A 19,657-nucleotide genomic window follows, 5' to 3' on the forward strand; every position below is an offset into this window, starting at 1 on the left:
GGGAGGATTTTACTTAGGGATGATTTTAAGAATAATTTTAATAGGAATAACAGCTTCTAATATTTGGTTTTTAATTTGGTTTTATAGGGGTCTATATTTTTGTATTTTGTATTTGTACTTGTTTTAATATGCTGTGCACCGCCCTGAGTCCTGCGGGAGAAGGGCGGTATATAAATTAAATTAATAATAATAATAATAAAAAAAAAATGATGACATTAGAAAAATCCAATTTATAGAAATAAATGGAAGAAGCTAGATAACAGAATTAAGTGACCAGACAGAACAAAACTATAAATTTGAAGAGCTGATAAATAAGAATTGTAAAATGTATTTTGTCTTTCATAATCACAGCTAATAATTATGATTTTTTTTTAAATCCACTTATTCTATTTCATTTTTCCTTTCAGATTGCATGGGACAAATAGTTGCCTTTTTATTCCTTGAAGTAGAATATATTTCAAACCTCACTTCCCAAGTTGCTAACAGATTTATTTAGAAATCAAGAAACTATTTAATTGACAAAATGCATCATATAGTAATATGTTTTGTATAATGTGGGAACGATTGAATTCTTCCCACCATTGTCATGTTACATGATTTCTATTTGGTGATATGTAAGTCATTGCACTAAGTTACTTCTCATTTTGGTTAGTTTCAATCCATTGCTTCTTGTCTTGCCTTCAGGTGCTTTGGAGAATAGCTTGACTTCCTCTTCTTTGTGGCAGCCCCTGAGATATTGGAACACTGCTATCATGTCACCCCTCGTCCTTCTCTTCATTAAACTAGACATACCCAATTCCAGCAGCCGTTCCTTATATGCTTTAGCCTCCAGTCCCCTAATCATCTTTGTTGCCCTTCTCTGTACTCTTTCTAGAGTCTCAACATCTTTTTTACATCATGGTGACCAAAACTGGATGCAGTATTCCAAGTGTGGTCTTACCAAGGCATTGTAAAGTGGTATTAACACTTCACGTGATCTTGATTCTATCCCTCTGTTAATGCAGCCTGTGTTGGCTTTTTTGGCAGCTGCAGCACACTGCTGGTTCATATTTAAGTGATTGTCCACTAGGACTCCATAATCCCTCTCACAGTTACTACTATTGAGCAAGGTACCCCCTATACTATACCTTTGCATCTGGTTTTTCTTTCCTAAATGTAGAACCTTACTTTTTTTCACCATTGAATTTCATTTTGTTAGATAGTGTTCAAGTCTATCAAGATCCTTCTGTATCTTAAACCTGTCTTCTGGAGTGTTGGCTATTCCTGCCAGCTTGGTGTCATCTGAAAATTTGATGAGTTCCCCATCTATCCCCTCATCCAATCATTGATGAAGATGTTGATGAGTACTGGGCCCAGAACAGAGTCCTGGGGCACCCCACTACAAACTTCCCTCCATGTAGATGCAGTTCCACTGAGGACCACATGCTGAGTATGGCTGGTCATCCAGCTATGAATCCATCTGGTGGTGATGCTTCTGTCTAACCCACATTTTTCTATCTTATCAAGTAGTAGGTTGTGATCTACTTTATCAAATGCCTTAGTGAAGTCCAAGTAAATTATATCCACAGCATTCCTCTGGTCCACTAATTTTTTCACTTGGTCAAAGAATGCAATAAGATTTGTCTGGCATGATCTGTTTTTGACAAACCCATGTTGGCTTTTAGTAATGACTTTGTTTGCCTCTAGGTGTTCGCTGATTCATTGTTTGATTATCTTTTCCAGAATCTTCCCAGGTATTGAGGTCAGGCTGATAGGTCTATAATTTCCTGGATCCATTTTTTTCCCTTTTTTGAAGATGGGAACTACATCAGCTCTTTTCCAGTTCTCTGGTAGTTCCCCAGTGCTCCAGGATCTTTGAAATTGTTGATATATTTCATATATCTAAATCTAGATCTGTCTGTTGATCTATTTGACATCTAAATGTATTTCCTTCTGCAGCTGAAAATATCAATGTCCAATATTTAAACTCTGGACATTAACATTTTCTTTGATTCTGCTTGCACTGTTGAGGTGCAAGAAGATTCTCTCTTGAAGCATCAATATTCTACAATACAATGTTTAACAACAGACTACAGTGCTCCGGACCAATACTTTTATAAGCATAAAGGGTAATTTAAACACACAAGCGACTCAAAGCATTGCAGTTGATGATGGGCTTACTTATGGACCTGTTCAAGTCTTGGACTTTGACTGCCATAGCATTGGACTTGTTAACATGTGTTTTTATAAGTTACCAAACTCTGATACTGAATTTTGATGAGACTATATATAAAAAGAAGAGGGAGCTTTCTTTCTAAGAAGCAAAAGAAATCATGCAGTAATTCAATACAAAGCACAATGATGTAAACTGTTTTAAAAGTTTGTTATCTGTACAAACTTGTGAATCAGTGCAGATGTGAAGATCATCTTACTTAATATGCAAACAGAGAAAACTCAGTTGCTGTGCATTATTTTGTTATTTGCTGTGCAATATCTTGATGTTGTGTTTCAATGTCTTTGATATAGTTATTATGTACCATAGAACAAAAAAGAAGAAAAATGAATGCATGCATGTGGGTTTTTGGCTTGAGATAAATCTTTATACTCATGATGTGGTTTGATCTATTTTCTGCAAATTATGCATGTTACTGCAATAAATGATACTCTTCTTATGTTATTATTTCTAACTATGTGATTCTTAAAATATATCAGTGGGTTCCAGAATTCTTAATGCAATGTGCTTATTGGTTTCCACCTTGTTCACATATTAATAGTAAGCTGTAGAGATTTTGACTTCTACCTCCAAATGTTTACATATTGTTCATTTCTCTCACACATACAGTAGCTCTTCATTTCCTATTTTATAAACTGAGGTTATATAGCTGGTTTTCATCCATCTTTTTATTTGAAATTTAGAAGACATTTTGTGGAGGAGTCTGTTGTTAGGCCTTTACTAATTGTGGACATTTAAATCCCAACTCTTGGCAGTTTTATTTATTGGTCTCTCCCAAAATGGCCACTTTACATCTCATGATTCTATGTTGAAGGAATGTAATAATTGAAATTGATATAATACACCTATAATTTTCCTTTCTATTACTGTCATCTAATACATGTCCCAAAGCTACCATATATGAACCAAATATAAATAAATAAATAAATAAACAAACAAACAAACATACAAACAAACAAACAAATAAATAAATAAATAAATAAATTTGCAGATGTAGTGTGAGTAGCCTTGATATACGATTCTGGATACTACAGATTTAACATGGATTTCTCCCTGTGCAGAGTCTGGCTCCAGGAGACACAACTCAAAGGTAAAGTGTGGATTTTGGTCAAAATAATTTATATTGATAATGGTCCAGTACAAAATTAAATGAATCACCAATTTTAAATCAAAACTAATAGGTCCCATATGTCTTGTCTAATCTGATGATGCTTTCTTTCATTTCTGTGAAACTTCTTCTACTGAGTGATCTTGAGGGAAATATCAATATAAATCCATTGAGAAGGTTGAGCAAGAAAACATTTGACCTTTGGGATTCTTTCCAATGCTAACAAAAGAAAATATATATTATTCATTCAAATTAGATTTTAGTTGCAAACTGTAATATGGTTTTGGCATAGGAATCATGAAAAAATAATGTATTTGCGATATTTGAAAAGTGTAAGTTTATTTATATATTTCTATCTTGCTATCGCTATTTATTCTGTCACATTTTTATATAAAGAAAGAAATATGAATAATTATTACATCAAAGAGGAATTGCAAATTATCAAAATAGAAGTGCAAGTGCATTTCAGATTAAAAACCCAAGTAGCAAATATTTTGGTAGTGGTCTTTGTTTTTTAGGTCACTGAATACAAGTTTAGAAAATTTCAACTTTATATTCATGTTTTCTTCCAAAATTGCCTGTTCAACATACTTTCTTTGTCAAAACATATTAACACCTGGTACATTCTAATATAAATAATAATTAAAAATAATATTAGACAATACCAGAAGGCATACTTAAAAACATTTAAATTTTCTTTTTATTCTTTTGGAGCTCAGTTTGGATGGAAAGAGATAAAAATAATATATTAGAATTAACCAAATATGTATTATTTCATGATTTCCAATTCCGACTACATTATAGATATAGCTTTAAAACAAGAAAATACTCTATATTTCGTAATTTATTATTTGTCTCAAATTTATTCTACAATGTAGTGGATACAAACTTTTCAAAGTGCCTTCCACCATAAATTGTAAAGCAATAGTAAAAGGGTATATATACAGACATACTAACACACAATAACACATATATACATATGCATGTCTGTTGCCATGCAACAAGTTTTGTCTGTAAGATTTGCAATTTAATGACTGAAGATCAAAATTGTGATTGAGGACATCAGACAGTGGGAGAATATAAGTGAAAAAATCATTTTAGAATGGAGAATTTGCCCTAGGTAAAAGTTTTATTTCAGATGGTAGAAGTACCTGCATAATATCTTTGGGAAGCTATCAGAGAGGAAGGCTGAATGTGATCCCAGTATTCAAATTCAAGAAAGAGGTTTTTTTTTTATTTTTAAAAGGATTTTATAATTATAATCTTATGTAGGTGAAATCAAACTTAGGGAAAATAAAAATAATGAAAAATTGATGTTTTAAGTATAGAATATATAACATGGAATCATAGGGCTAAAAGGGACCTCAGAGATCACAAAGAATGAAAGCCTGAATTCAGTTAGTATGTTTTTTCTACACTTTCAGCAAAGACAAATAGAGGACAAATGGAAAAGACCAATGAAGGAGCCCAAAATGAATCAAAAGTTATAGAATTCATTCTTCTTGGCTTCCCTGGATCTCATTATCTAAAAATGTTCATCTTTATAATCTTTTTTATCATGTACACTCTAACAGTTTTAGGAAATGTTGCCATTATCATTATCGTAACTGCAAATCAACGTCTCCATACTCCCATGTACTTCTTCCTTTGCAATCTCTCTTTTCTGGAAATGTGGTATACAACTGCCTCTGTTCCAAAGACACTTGCCACCATTCTTGGATGGAATAGAACCATATCTTTCATTGGGTGCATTCTGCAGATGTACTTTGTTTTTGCCTTCGGTTGCACAGAATACTTCCTGCTATCTGTCATGGCTTACGATCGATATTTGGCTGTATGTTATCCATTGCATTACACCACTATCATGGACTTCCATTTGTGTAGCATGCTAGCAGCTAGCTCTTGGATCTGTGGATTCATCATTATTTCTGTGCCAGCTTTTCTAATTTCAAAGTTGACCTTCTGTGGACCCAATGTGATCAATCACTTCTATTGCAATATTGATTCCTGGATAGTTCTGGCTTGCAGCAGCACCTATGATGTTGAAATGGCAGCCTTTATTATATCCATCTTTGTTATATTAGGATCCTGTGTCATAACTCTACTTTCATACATTTATATCATTTCTACCATCCTATGTATTCCTTCAGCCAAAGGGCAGCAAAAAGCATTTTCTACATGCTCCTCCCATCTTGCTGTTGTCATCATTTGGTATGGTTCCACTATTTTTCTCTTTGTTAAGCCTTCTAAATGGACCTCTTTAGAAATGACCAAATTAGTGAACATTTTGAACACAGTTGTAACTCCCTTGCTGAATCCCTTTATTTACACGCTAAGGAACAAAGACGTAAAGGATGCATTTAGACATTCATTGCATTGGCATTAAAGAAGAATATCTATTTGTTGGTTATAAAAAAATAGGTTTTAGTATGAACAGTTTTTTTAAAAAGACAATCTATTGTGTGCCTTGAAATTTATAAGTTTGTATATTTATGTAACTTCACTAAGATATCCAAAGGAACAATGAACACTCAGGCATTGGTATTTTTGTAGTTACATTGGAAAAATAAGGCATTTTCTGTTGTTTAATTCCTAGTTCTTTATTTGTGTTTAACATGCACTTTCATTTACGCCTCTCCTTCACTAATTATAGTTACCCTGAAAGAGAGATAAGTACTTTTCAGACCATTAGTATTTTGCTCTTTCATTTTCATTTTTTGCCATTTCATTTGCTTTCTCATACTCTTCTTCCTTTCACCTTTCCAATTGACATACTACATGATGAATATGCCAATTCAGTAGGATATCATTTACTGCATGGTGAATAAGCCAATTCAGTAAGATACACATGAAAAATTACATAAAGAAATAAGTTGAATATCAAATGCAAAGTACAGAAAGTAACAGAAAATTTTATCTAAGGAATTATACAGTAATTTGAGATGATAAAGAAAGGGGCCATTTAGGGGCCACAAAGAAGAGGGAGTCAAGCTATTCTCCAAAGCGCCTGAAGGCAGGACAAGAAGCAACAGATGGAAACTAATCAAGGAGAGAAGCAACCTAGAACTAAGGAGAAACTTCCTGACAATTAGAACAATTAACCAGTGGAACAACCTGCCTCCAGAAGTGGTGAATTCTCCAACACTGGAAGTTTTTTAGAAGAGAGTGGACAGCCATTTGTCTGAAATGGTATAGGGTTTCCTGTCTGAGCAGGGGGTTGGACTAGATGACCTCCAAGGTCCCTTCCAACTTTATTATTATTATTATTATTATTATTATTATTATTATTATTATTATTATTATTATTATTATTATTATTATTATTATTATTATTATTATTATTATTAATCATCGCACAGTCAGCCAGATGTTCAGACTAGATTTGGCATTTTTGTCTACCTATCGAATCCTTCCCAAGGACCTGGGATAGGCAGATGTGGACGTTTGATGGTATTATAGATATCGTCGCAGGATGGAAGCAGTTCCTAGTAAGGCCGCCTTTTGCAATTGACTACTGACGAATTTGTCAATGCCAATGGTGTTCAAGTGGTGCTCCAGTTGTTTTGGGATTGCACCCAAGGCACCTATTATTATTGGTACCACCCTTGCTTGCCTTTGCCACAGTCCTTCTATTTCTATTTGTAGGTCTTTGTATTTTGTTATCTTCTCCAGTTCTTTCTCATCTATTCTGCTGTCTCCAGGCACTACCATGTGTACTATCCAGACTTTTTTGTCTTTTTTATCAACAATTGTTAAGTCTGGGGTGTTATGTTGCAGGTGCTTGTCTATTTGAATTCTGAAGTCCCAGAGCAGTTTAATTTTATCATTTTCTATGACTTTCTCTATTTTATGATCCCACCAGTTCTTGCTTACAGGCAAATGATATGTCTTGCAGATCTTTCAATGCACCATTGTTGCTACTTTGTCATGCCGCTGCTTGTAGTCAGTCTGTGTGATCTTCTTGCAGCAGCTTACCAGGTGGTCCACTGTTTCTTCAGCTTCTTTGCATAGGCGGCACTTACTGTCTGTTGCTGTCTTCTCAATTTTGACTTTGTATGTATTTGTCCTTAAGGCTTGGTCTTGTGCAGCCAGAAGTAGTCCCTCGGTCTCTTTCTTCAACTTTCTTGCTCTTAGGAATTGCCAGGTCTTCTTATTATCTGCTTTCCCAGCTATTTTTTTTAATGTACTGGCCATGTAATGCTTTGTCTTCCCATGCCTTTATTCTGTTCTTCATTTGGTTTTTCTTGTAGGCCAGTTTGGTCTTTCCAGTAGTCAGTAAGTCTTCCTGGTATACTAATTTCAGTGCATCTCTGTCCTTCAGATATTCTTCCAAAGCCATTTTCTTCTTCTTCAACTACCTGATGTATTTGCAGCATTCCACGCCCACCTATTTGCCTTGGTAGATAGAGTCTGTCAATGTCACTACGTGAAAGAAGGGCATGATTCATTGTCATTATTTTTCTGGCCTTCCTAATCCATTGCTTTTAGTTCTGCTTGAGTCCAGTCCACGATTCCAGCTGTGTATCTAATGACTGGAATTGCCCAGATGTTGATTGCCTTCTTGGTATTTCCTCCATTGAGTTTGGACTTTAAGATCTTTTTCACTCTCTTGATGTATTCATCTCTAATCTTTTTTTGACTTCAGTATGCTTGATGTTGTCAGCTTGAAGGATACCCAAGTATTTGTAGTAATCTTCCTCATCCAGACCCTGAATGTTATTTTCATGGGGCATCTTGATTCCTTCAGTTTTCACTATTTTTCCTTGTTTGATAGTAAGTATGGCACATTTGTCCAAGCCAAACTCCATTGCAATATCTTGGCTATATATATGAACAGTGTTGAGCAGCGATTCTTTTTCAGATGATGTTTTTCCATATAGCTTTAGATCGTCCACGTAAAGGAAGTGGGATAGCCTGGCAGATGTTTTTGATGTTTGATAGCCATGTCCTGAGTTATTCAGTATTGTTGACAGAGGAAATAACAAATAGTAGTGGTGATAATGAATCTCCTTGAAATATTCCTATCTTGATATTAACTTCTCCCAGTCTCTCACCATTGATCTGCAACTGTGTCTTCCATTCTGCCATCGATCTTTGCACAAATTTCTAGATGTTTCTACTGACTCCTGTTATTTCTAGGCACTTGATTATCCAGTCAAGGGGCAGAGAGTCAAATGCCTTTTTGTAGTCAATCCATGGCACATTCAGGTTGGTCTTCCTTTTCTTGCAGTTTTCCAAGATCATTGGGGTGGTTTCTTTTCTGCTCAGGTGGAAAGAGATTGTTTTCAACTAGATGCTGTTATACTGCATCAGCTACCATACTAGTTAGCCAATTTGAAAGTTGTTGGTAAGCAAGTAATTGGCCTGTAGTTGCCTAGTGTTGCCCCCTTTGCTGGATTTTTCATTATTAGGTAGGTTTTCCAAGTTGTTAGCCACTTTTCAATTTCTCTTCCTTGTAGTATATTGTTGAACTGCTTGGCAATGAGTGGGTATATAATAGTTAGATGTTTCAACCAAAACCCATGCAGTTCATCTTCACCTTGTGCTGACCAATTTTTTATCTTCCCTGCTCTTTTTTCTACCATTTTTGTTGTTATTACCAGTTCTTTCATTTCAACTCCTGTTTATTTGCATCCACCTCTTTTAACCAAGCCACATCTTTGTTGTAATTTCTTTGGGTTATCCCATATCTGCTTCCAGAACTGCACTGTTTCTTCCTTGTCAGATACTGACTGATTCATTGCAGTTTCTCCATTGATGGATTTGTAAAAACATTTCTGATTGGATTGAAATTGGAGGTTCTGCCTATAATTTCCAATTCGAGTTTCGTATCTATTGATTTTCCTGGCTATAGCTGTTATTTGCTGCTTTATTATTTCCAGTGCTTCCTTGATCTTCCTTGTTTCTAAGTGGTATTTCTTGATTAGGTATTCTGTGGTCTTCTTGTTCTTCAGCTTCTTTTCTTTCATCTGTTCTAGCTTGCTTGCATGTGATCTTAACTTGCTGATCTTATTTTCTAGTCTAACCTTCCATTTTTGTGGTGCACTGTTTATTTGTTTTTCTTCTTTGTTGATTTTGCATCCCAGGTATTCAGTTATAACTGCAGCTGTGCTGTAAATTAGTTGGTTTGTTTCTTGCAGTGAATTGGTGCTTATACTTGATATTGCAGTTTTTGCATCTTTTAATGTTTGTGCTAGCTGGAACAAGCTTCAATGCAGGCAGCCTTATTCTGTTGTTTCTGTGCTGTTCTAGATGCTCAGTTATTCTTTGTTTCAATTCTTTTATTTCTTTAGTTAGAGGGTTTTGTTCTTCCTGAGGAAGAGGTGCCTGGTTTCCAAATGAGAACAGTTGTATATCTCTGCTGGATTCTTTCACTGCCAACCCCCCCTGGTTTGCCTCTACATTCTGAATTACTTCTGGCAAGGCTTTGATTTCTTTGCCCTGGGTAAACCTTTGCAGTCCTTCCAATTCTGTTTCTGTGAATACTTTATTTTGTATTATAAATTGGCGTTGATCTGCTAGTCTCTGTTCTGTTATTTCTGATTCTGGATGTTGTTCTTTCCAGAACTGGTGCATTCGTTTTAGATATCCTCTTCTTGTTGGACTTGATCTGTAGTAAGAGATCATTATTTCTTTGTTTTCAATCACTGTGTATTTGCGACGGTAGTTCCAGTAGTTCTGCAGCTGCTGGCCCTGGTTGCTCAGCCAACAGTCGAGAGCCCTGTAACCCATTTTCACCAGATATTATTATTATTATTATTATTATTATTATTATTATTATTATTATTATTATTATTATTATTATTATTATTATTATTATTATTATTATTATTATTATTATCAAAAAGCACAAGCATAAAACCTATTATTTCTAGTACAGACTCAAGCAATTGATAGCTGAGCTCATTTGTAATTGATTTAAACATTCAAACAGATACATATTCAAACAAATGTCCCTGGAAGGCTTTACTTTTTTGTGATACACTATTAATGATTTTGGAGTAATATTTATCCATCCTATCCTAATACATTTCTATAGCAAGATTAAATCCACACACCATGAAAAATACAAATGATGATCCCACTGTGGATGCATTTGCTATTGCACTGTTGTGCTGAGAGGAAGAAGGAGGAGAAGGAAGGGCAAGTGGAGGAGGAGGGCCAAAATTACTGTGCTGCTGCTAAGGTGAACCTTTCAATCTGAAACTAAAATTTACTTTTGTTAATTGCCAAAAAAAATCCACATTTTTTGAGTGCAAATAAATGAGAAAAAGTTGGGAGGCTGTAGGTGGCAATGCACATATTTATACAATTGGGTTCATTCCCTAGATAAGCAATTATAGTTCAAAGAAAACATTGACAGTTAACTTAGAAACACTTTTGAAAAGAGTACAGTACAGTGGCAATTTAAAAATGATTTGGAAGCCTGATTTTCAAATTCTGTAACTAAATATATCAGATAGCTGGAGTTATAGTCTACTTTAGCTCTGCCCTAAAGTTCTCCAGATATGGATTATAATCCAAGATATGCAAAATTAATCAAGTTCATTAGAGAAAAAAGAACCAGATGTGCATGCATGAAAAAAATGTTTTCAATATGAATCAGTTCATCATTGAAAAGGTTGTTCTGGGCTGTAGGTTATAAGCACAGATGTTCTATATGTTTTGACAAGGTAATCAGCTTTTTCCTCAGAGCAAAGGGAGAAAACAGTGATGCTGCCTCCTTGACTAGTCAATTGACACCCCTCCATTAAATACCATGAAGTAAATAGAATTGTTAAGCCCCACAGTTTTGACTGCAGTAACCAAGAAGCCCCAATACTGCCTGCACACAATAAAGCAAGCTTATTGAGACCTAATGGGAATACTTTAAGCTTGAGCTTGTAAACTCATATTATTTTTCCTAGAATTAATGTAAGCAAGAAGATATTTTAAGATAAATGTTCTAAGCACTGAGAGAGGGGTTTTTTGTTTTTGTTTTTTTGTTTTTGGCCAGGTTTCTCTTATTTCCCCAGCTGTGAAATGGCTCATGTGAAATTGATAGAAAAAAAATATTAAGTGTGAAAATGGGTGCACTAAGTCTCTGCAATACATCTACTTCTGCTATGATGTTCTCTTTTAAATTGAAACATAAAAACTAACAGAAAATAAAAACTACAATAAAGAAAAAAAGAAAGCCAAGCATTACAGAAAAAAAAAGAAAAAAATCTTGTTCTGCTCTGCTTTTATTTAGAAAACATTTGGATGAGATTTTTAATTCCTGTCCCCTGTTGTTGTAAATGTAGGTTTCATGCCAGACTGGAGATTTGGGACTCAGATATGCACTTTCTCATCGAGAAAATATCATAATCTCTTTCTCTTTTAGGAAAGAGAGAAAATGCTGAATCTGGGCAGAAAGAAGCTGCTAAATGAAACAGCCTTAAAGGAAAACCCGGAAACACCAAAAGTGGGCTATCCGTGAACTTTAAAGCAAAGAATCATTTTACTTCAGGAATTCATTTATTTCTGTAGCAATAGGTAAAAAGTCTGAGTGTACTTTAAAAATGGGGAAAAAATCTTTCTTGTAGACAAAGAAATGTGTATTTGTGTTTAATTTTCCTAGTAATGAAACTGGTTAGCATCATCTTGAAATCTGCACAGATGTAGATATTCTTTAGATTTTTTCCCCCTTTGGCACCAGAAATATTATAATAATTTGAGCAGGTGCAACTAATCTTTCCAACAATGAAAAGTTGAATTTTTAATATTCAAGGATTTTTATGACTAATGTTTTCATTAAAAAAAAGTTTATGAATTTTTTTAAGATGATTGAATTAACTAAACACACACACACACACACACACACACACACACTGTACAAAACCTTGTCTCACTTCTCCCTTACCTTATCCTGTAAGGTAAACTGGACTGAGAGAATGAGACCAGCTCAAAATTACTCAATTAGTTCCTGTATCTTGAACCCAAATCTATTTGGCTGCAATCCAACATTTTAGCCACTACATCTTTTTGTGTGAATTATGCTGTTGAATATTCTCAGTGATGTTGCTTCTTCAATTACTTATGAATTTCTGCATTCAGTTACTCGATTCCACATCTCACAGATCTTCTGGGAGTGAACAAGCTCAATCCTTCCACAGGAAGGGACAGCTATTAAGCAGAGAAAGAGGTGGGGAATTCTTGTGAATCTAAATGCTTAGTATACACTAATACACACACAAACATATATGTATAGGCATATGTATATGCATATATAAAATGCTGTGATAAAACAGAGGAAAAGAGATTCAGAGATTCCAAAGTGACTTCAACCATGTGGGGCATATACACACACATAATCATACAAACATATACACAAGCACACACACACACAAACAGATAGACAGACACACACAGAGACAGACATAAAGTTAAGTATTCATTATCTGTCACATTTCCTAATTTGTTGAGTGCACTTGCTTTGTTTTCTGTGTCCCCACTATCTATCTTCCCATAAAGTATAGTTGTACTATTCTTTACTACAGTAGTTCTTGAATTAGGTGGGTCATCATGTGACTGACCTGATTTTATTACCTTTTTTGTAGTGATCGCTAGCAAATGATGTATTTGTAAAGCAACAGCTATGGTACTGTGCGTTCCCTAAAATAATACCCGGTCTTATTTTCTTTTTGCCTCCAAAAGAGGCACCAGGTCTTATTTGGGGGGTGTGCCTTTTCTACTTAACTCGTGGTGGTGGCACCAACAGCCCCACCCACTTTTTCTGTGGTTGAAGGAGCAGCTTCATTCTGCAGCTGAGAATAGAGCTCCGGCCTGCATTTTACAGTTAGAGACCCCCAGAAGGGAATGGGACAACTTGCCACAGCCAACTCACTGTGGCCAACTTGCCAAAACCAACTCACCACAGCCAACTACACACAGCCAACTCACCACGGGACAACTCGCTATGGCCAACTCACCATGAGACAACTCACTGAGGACAATTTAACAATTCTATTTAATTATTTAAAATAAATTTTAAAATATTTTAATTTTTATACTATTCACATATTATTCTGTCCTTCCTTTTGCATCCTTTCTTTAATGATTCTTTTTCATAATTTCTTTGATATTAGTGTAACTTTTGTCTTGCAATGAGTTGTCCCACAGTGAGTTAGCCATAGCGAATTGTCCAGGAGTGAGTTGGTCGTGGTGAGTTGGCTATGATGAGTTGCCCGTGGTGAGTTGGCTATGACAAGTTGTCATAGACCCTTCCAGAAAGCCTCTGCAGCCAAGGACTGAGCTACGGATTGAAGCCATAGTTGCTTCTCGGCTGCAGAGGCCTTCTGGAAAGACCTCTGACTGCAAAATATAGGCCAGAGCTCCATTCTTAGCTGCAGAATGAAGCTGCTCCTTCGGCCATTGAAGAAGTGGCCAGCGAGGCAAGTGTCAATCCATGGGAAGCCTGGATGCAATGGTAAGCTCCACCCTCCCACCTCAGCTTGATTTTTAGGTGTGCACCTCACTCCAAAACTAGAGTTTATTTTTGGGCTAGAGCTTATATTAGGCCCACCCTGAAAAATCAACTTAGGACTTATTTTCAGGGTAGGTCTTACTCTCGGGGAAACACAGTAGTTAAGCGAATACTGCAATCATTAAGTGAACCCATTGTTCATTATGTGGCATTTTTGCCAACTAAATGGCAAACTTTGCCTGTTTTTGGCAAAGATGTTATGTAACTGCAGGAGACTGCAAAGTGCCATAAATGTGGGCTAGTTGGAAAGTGCCAGAAAACTGATCACATCACCATGGGGCAGGCAGAGTCAGAACTTCAGAACCAAGTCCTAAGTACATTTTGAGGGAGTTCGTCATAAATTCAAAAGATCGCTAAGTGACTCAAGAGCTGCCTGTATTAACAGCTGGTTACAGGGGATCAAAAGAATGACCCTGAACCCTAAAGGCAAAAAATGAAAGATGGAATCCTTTTTAACAATAGTTAAAAGGGATCCAAGTTGGGAAAATAAACACTTTTGCAACTTGAAGGAGCTACCGTATATATTGAGAACTGTGGAAACTGACAGATTATAGCTCATATTCCTTCAAGTTGTGAACAGAAAACTGTGTCAAACACTATTCTTTTGCTTTCAGAATTCAGAATAACAAAATAATAGAGTTGGAAAAGAGCTTGAAGGACTTATAGTCCAACCCCTTGTTCAGGTAGGAAACCATATACAATTTCAGACAAATTATTGTCTAATCTCTTGTTAAAAACCTCCAGTATTGGAGCACCCACAATTTCTGGAGGCAAGTCATTTCACTGATTAATTGTTCTGACTGTCAGAAATTTCTCCTTAGTTCTAGGTTGGTTCTCTCCTTGATTAGTTTCCATCCATTGCTTCTTGTCTGCCTTCAAGTGCTTTGTGCAGTCCCTTAGATATTGGAATACTGCTATCATGACACCCCTAGTCCTTTTTTTCACTAAACCAGACATATCTAATTCCTGAAACTGTTCTTCATAAGTTTTAGCCTCCAGCTAAAGACAAACAATATGTAGAGTGTAGATCTTTTCTTTTATTTAAATATGGCTCCAAAACTGATACTTTATCTCTTTGGGTTAAATTAGGGTTAAATATTTGTGTTGTTGCAATCTGGAATTTTTCAAGAGTAAGTCATACATTATAGAAGGAAAGTTGCATAAATGAAGAGGAGTTCAGAAAAGAACATCTTCCCTGTATAATTTTTAAGATTAATTGTCTGTTACTTCTCTGTTTATAATTTCACTTCAATATTATTATTTAATTTACCTAATTTTTTCTATTTAAAAAAGATGTTCTCTTATATTCATTGCATTGTATACTGAACAATAATGAGTGATTTATTTTATACACTGTGATTTACATGAATTATCATAGTTATGTATTTGCATATTTAACAGATATTCCAGAAAAATTAATCCTGCCCACCCATCATAGTATTTTAAAATAAAGTTTCTTTGTCTTGCGAAACACTGCATATGATTGATTCTGGGGGGGGGAACATACCCACAAAACAGACAAGTATGCACACATAAATCAAATCAAAACAACAACAACCAATCCTGATGCCTTCTTTATTTCTTAAATTTATACGCTGCTCATCTGATTGTTACAGTGGCATAATAAAAAAGATAAAACAAAACAATTAAAATTACAAAAGTTTTCATGAACAGTAAAAAACAAGAGGATAAGTGACATGGGTGTGGGAATCTTCTCTCTACCTCCATAACATGGAGCTTCAGCACAAATCTAAAAGCTTGGAAGACTAAATCTCTGGTTCCCATGACCGATTCAGATGGAATCCTGCAAAAACATTTAACCTGATACATTCAAATGCTCAGTATCTTTACTAGACTAAGTTTTGACATTACATAGTATCAGAATATTTATGATTTGCTTTACATCAGTCAGGGCTGGCTTTGGTCAAACAAAACAATCCAATACCATAGAGAGAAAAATGAAGCTACTTTTTGGGTGAATTGCCTAATTCATACTTAGCGCCAAGATAAATTCAGTCCTGCCCTTTTGAACACATTGCTCTCTGGAATGAGATCAGTTCCCACCCTCCTGGCCTTCTGAAAGAGCTTAAAGACCTGACTTTGCCAACTGGCCTGGGGCTCCGCTAGGGGACTGATTGATAGATTAACAACAGTTCTCACTTTCCCCCCTACTTATAGCAATACACTTAGACTTATATATCACTTTACAGACCTTTCTAAGCAGTTTACAGAGTCAGCATATTGCCCCCAATAATCTGGGTCCTCATTTTACCGACCTCAGAAGGATGGAAGGCTGAGTCAACTTTGAGCTGGTCAGAATAGAACTCCTGGCAGTCAACAGAATTACCCTGCAATATTGCATTCTAACCACTGTGCTCTTTCCTACTCCTTTCCTCCCTATCTTTTAATTATAGCGAATAATTTGTAGTTTGATGGTGTTTTTATTCTTATTATATACATGTTTTTGTACAATTTTATTCTTTTTAATGTTATCAGCCTCCTAGGGTCACCTCATGGTGAGACAGACAGTAAACAAATATAATAGATAGATAGATAGACAGACAGACAGACATTTTTTTAATATGTATTGACATTCTTCCTTTGCATTAATTTTGGGGAGTCCATATTAAGGATTGAAAAAAATAATTTGTTAAGTGAAATGTGAGTAAGATGATTCTAGTGTAATTTGCTTCTAGAAGAGAATTGCAATTTATGGAAAATCTAGCTTGCGAGGGAAGGCATGAATGATATGTAAAGTGAGGGTACAGTTTCAAAGTAGGTATAGCTGTACTTTGGATTAATGCTCTTTTGAGCAAACACATTGGTAGCAAGACACTCAACACCAAACAAATTTAAATTCTAACATGAAAATCCGTTGTGGGTGTACACACAATACATCTTCATACCAATATTACCAAATTTGGCAGAAGTTCAGGGAAGAATTTTTTTCTTCTTTATGCTACTCTTCAGAATCCCAATGATTCACCTTTCCCCAATAGATAGGATTTGGTGAAGCTAAAAGAAAGGTAGAGAAAAATTAATCATTCAAAGGAAGGAGTTACAGTAGATCAAATTAATGTCAGGAATGTCTTCTCCAATCATTTGCTTATTTGAGTAATTGTGCCAGCTTCAGAAAAAAAAAGTCTGATTAAGAAACTACAAATACCAAAGAACTGTAAAATTTAAGAAGATATGTCTAGAAGAAGTATTATATATAAAAACATTATTAAGTTTATCTTACCTTCATACAAAATGTCTGGTATATCTCAGTAACAAATTTTCCTAGTAGTGCTCCTTCTCAATCTTCTGAGTGAAGTTCTCATCAATGAACATCTCTGGCCATAGAGATACATTTAGTTTTCCACTGATTTGCATTTCCCCCTTTATTATTTGGAGAACATTAAACTTTCTTAGCATATCATTGAAAAATGGAAAGAAAAGTACCCAAAGTTACCAGTATTGGGCATACCAGTCTGCATTGTCAAACATTGTGATGTATCTTCCAGAATCACTCCAAAATGAGGAGATCAACAATGCAGCTTCACTGAAACAGTTCTGGAGAATGTGGCTAGGGTGGGAACACTGTTCCTGCCACCTGTAAGAGTTGAAATTCAACATTGCTTAAATATTTTTGAGTCTTTTACATCAATCTATAATTGGTCAATCACCTGCAAAATACATTCTTCAAAATATCCCTGATGTCCTTGTTTCTTAATGTATAAATAAAAGGGTTCAGAAGTGGGACCAAAATTACACTGAAGACACTTACTAACTTGTTTTTTTGTAAAGAAATCTCTTTAGAAGGCTTTACAAAGAGGAATATGGTGGAGCCATACCAAATGATCACAACAGCAAGGTGTGAAGAACATGTGGAAAAAGCTTTTTGTCGACCTTTGGTGGAAGGAATGCGTAGGATTGTGGAAATAATGTACATATAGGAAAGAAGGGTCATCATACAGGAGCCTACAATGACAATAATAGCCATGAAAAAAAATGTTATCTCAATGAAACGTGTATTTGTACATGAGAGTATGATACAAGAATCAAGGTTACAATAGAAATTATTGATCACATTGGGCCCGCAGAAGGACAATGTTGTAACCATGTATACAGGTATGCAAATAAGAAGGAAGCTCCCCAGCCAACATCCAAGAGCTACCTTAAAAGATAGGTTGATAGTCATGATGGTGCTGTAATGCAAAGGATAACATATGGCCAAATATCTGTCATAAGCCATTGTAGCTATCAAAAAATGTTCAGTGCATCCAAAAGAAAACATGAAATATAACTGCAGAATGCAGCCAGAGAAAGAGATACTTCTGCTTCCCCCCAGAAGGATGGCAAGGATCTTAGGGACAGAGGCTGTTATGAACCATATTTCCAAAAAAGCAAGATTGTAAAGGAAAATGTACATGGGAGTGTGGAGTTGTTGATATGTTATTATGAGAAGGATGATGGAGAGATTCCCTAAGATGGTCAGAATGTATATATTTAAAAAAAATATGAAGATGGAGAGCTGAAAATGTGGTGAGCCAGGAAAGCCAAGAAGAATAAATTCTGTAACCCTTGTGGTATTTAGTTGTCCATGGTTGAGCTCCTCCATCTGAAATGGGAAAAAAATGCCAAATTTATGAGCAGAAGATTTCACTGAAATGTAACAGTACTAATCTTTATTTATGCTATAGCATCTGCACCAACAATATGAATTATTTTACAATATTACATTTTTTCTGCTCCTTTCATTTTTAAATCTCTTAATATATCATGATTTGTATTAGTGACTTTGATATTTTTATGAGCAATAGCAAAATGATTTTTAGAAATATCAACAGAGTAATATTTGCTATATGGCATGGTTTGAAATGAAAGCTGATGAAAGACTTTTCATTAAAAGGAAAATGATTGTTAATATATTTATCAACCAAGTTATGTGAAATTCTCTTACTTATCATAGTTCTGTCTTATTTGGGAAAATGCAACAAAACCTGAAAATATAATAAAATGTATACGTATATATATAAAACCCTCTCAACATATCCTGCAATAAAATGTCATGACTTTTCTGAATATGAAACAATTGGATCTTTGCCTTCCAAAACTGAAGAAGATATTTTAATAATATCCCATATTCAAGCATTGGTATTTTTGTAGTTTCTTACCTCCTTTAACTCAGTTTGCAGATGAGGCCAAGATTGGCCGGCCGGGACCTGTCACGAGATCTAGGAGCCGTGCGCAGACATGACTGTATTTATAAGCAAGCTCTCCCACAATCCTGATTATACCCTGACGATGATGGCAGTTTTAGGCCATCGAAAGCTTGGTTTTATTTATTAAAACTGTATTGTTTTATACTTCCTGGTGATCACTTTGTTGTATTTTAAAAATATACATATATATACATTTTACTGCAGGATATGTTGAGAGGTGTGTGTGTGTGTGTGTGTATATATATATATATATATATATATATATATATATATATATATATATATATATATATATATATATATATATATATATATAACCTCTCAACATATCCTGCAGTAAAATGTCATGACTTTTCTGAATATAAAACAATTGGATATTTGCCTTCCAAAACTGAAGAAAGTATTTTAACAATATCCCATATCTCTTGGGATGAGATCAGAAACTGGCCCAAAAAGTTTGTATAGTTTCTGATGACATAGCAAAGATATAGTAACTAGTGGGTTAGGTCTTCCACTGCTGTGGGGTTAGGGTATACAGTACTCTCAACAATGATACTCAAATTATATTTATCTGTTTCTGTTCAACTAAATAATACACTCAAGATTCTATCTGAACAGATTTT

At 35.1% G+C, this 19,657-nt stretch overlaps 2 protein-coding genes across 2 annotated transcripts; one reads left to right on the top strand and one right to left on the bottom strand.

Moving 5' to 3' along the window:
• The first annotated feature begins 4,764 nt into the window (after positions 1 to 4,764).
• LOC107287605 (olfactory receptor 6F1-like) lies at positions 4,765 to 5,706 on the top strand. Its single transcript, XM_015816127.1, has one exon. The coding sequence runs from the start codon at positions 4,765 to 4,767 to the stop codon at positions 5,704 to 5,706; it is 942 nt and encodes a 313-aa protein (XP_015671613.1).
• An 11,785-nt stretch (positions 5,707 to 17,491) lies between these two features.
• On the bottom strand, positions 17,492 to 18,430 carry LOC107287606 (olfactory receptor 6F1-like). Its single transcript, XM_015816128.1, has one exon. It carries the CDS (start codon positions 18,428 to 18,430, stop codon positions 17,492 to 17,494), a length of 939 nt encoding a protein of 312 aa, XP_015671614.1.
• Positions 18,431 to 19,657: the final 1,227 nt, after the last annotated feature.

Source organism: Protobothrops mucrosquamatus, unplaced genomic scaffold (assembly GCF_001527695.2).
Source record: "Protobothrops mucrosquamatus isolate PMUCROS unplaced genomic scaffold, P.Mucros_1.0 scaffold400, whole genome shotgun sequence".
NCBI classification, from domain to species: Eukaryota; Metazoa; Chordata; class Lepidosauria; order Squamata; family Viperidae; genus Protobothrops; species Protobothrops mucrosquamatus.

What these genes read in the sequence shown, in the direction of transcription:
- LOC107287605 (XM_015816127.1), top strand. Translation starts at nt 4,765, where the DNA reads ATGGAAAAGACCAATGAAGGAGCCCAAAATGAATCAAAAGTTATAGAA.
- LOC107287606 (XM_015816128.1), bottom strand. Translation starts at nt 18,430, where the DNA reads ATGGAGGAGCTCAACCATGGACAACTAAATACCACAAGGGTTACAGAA.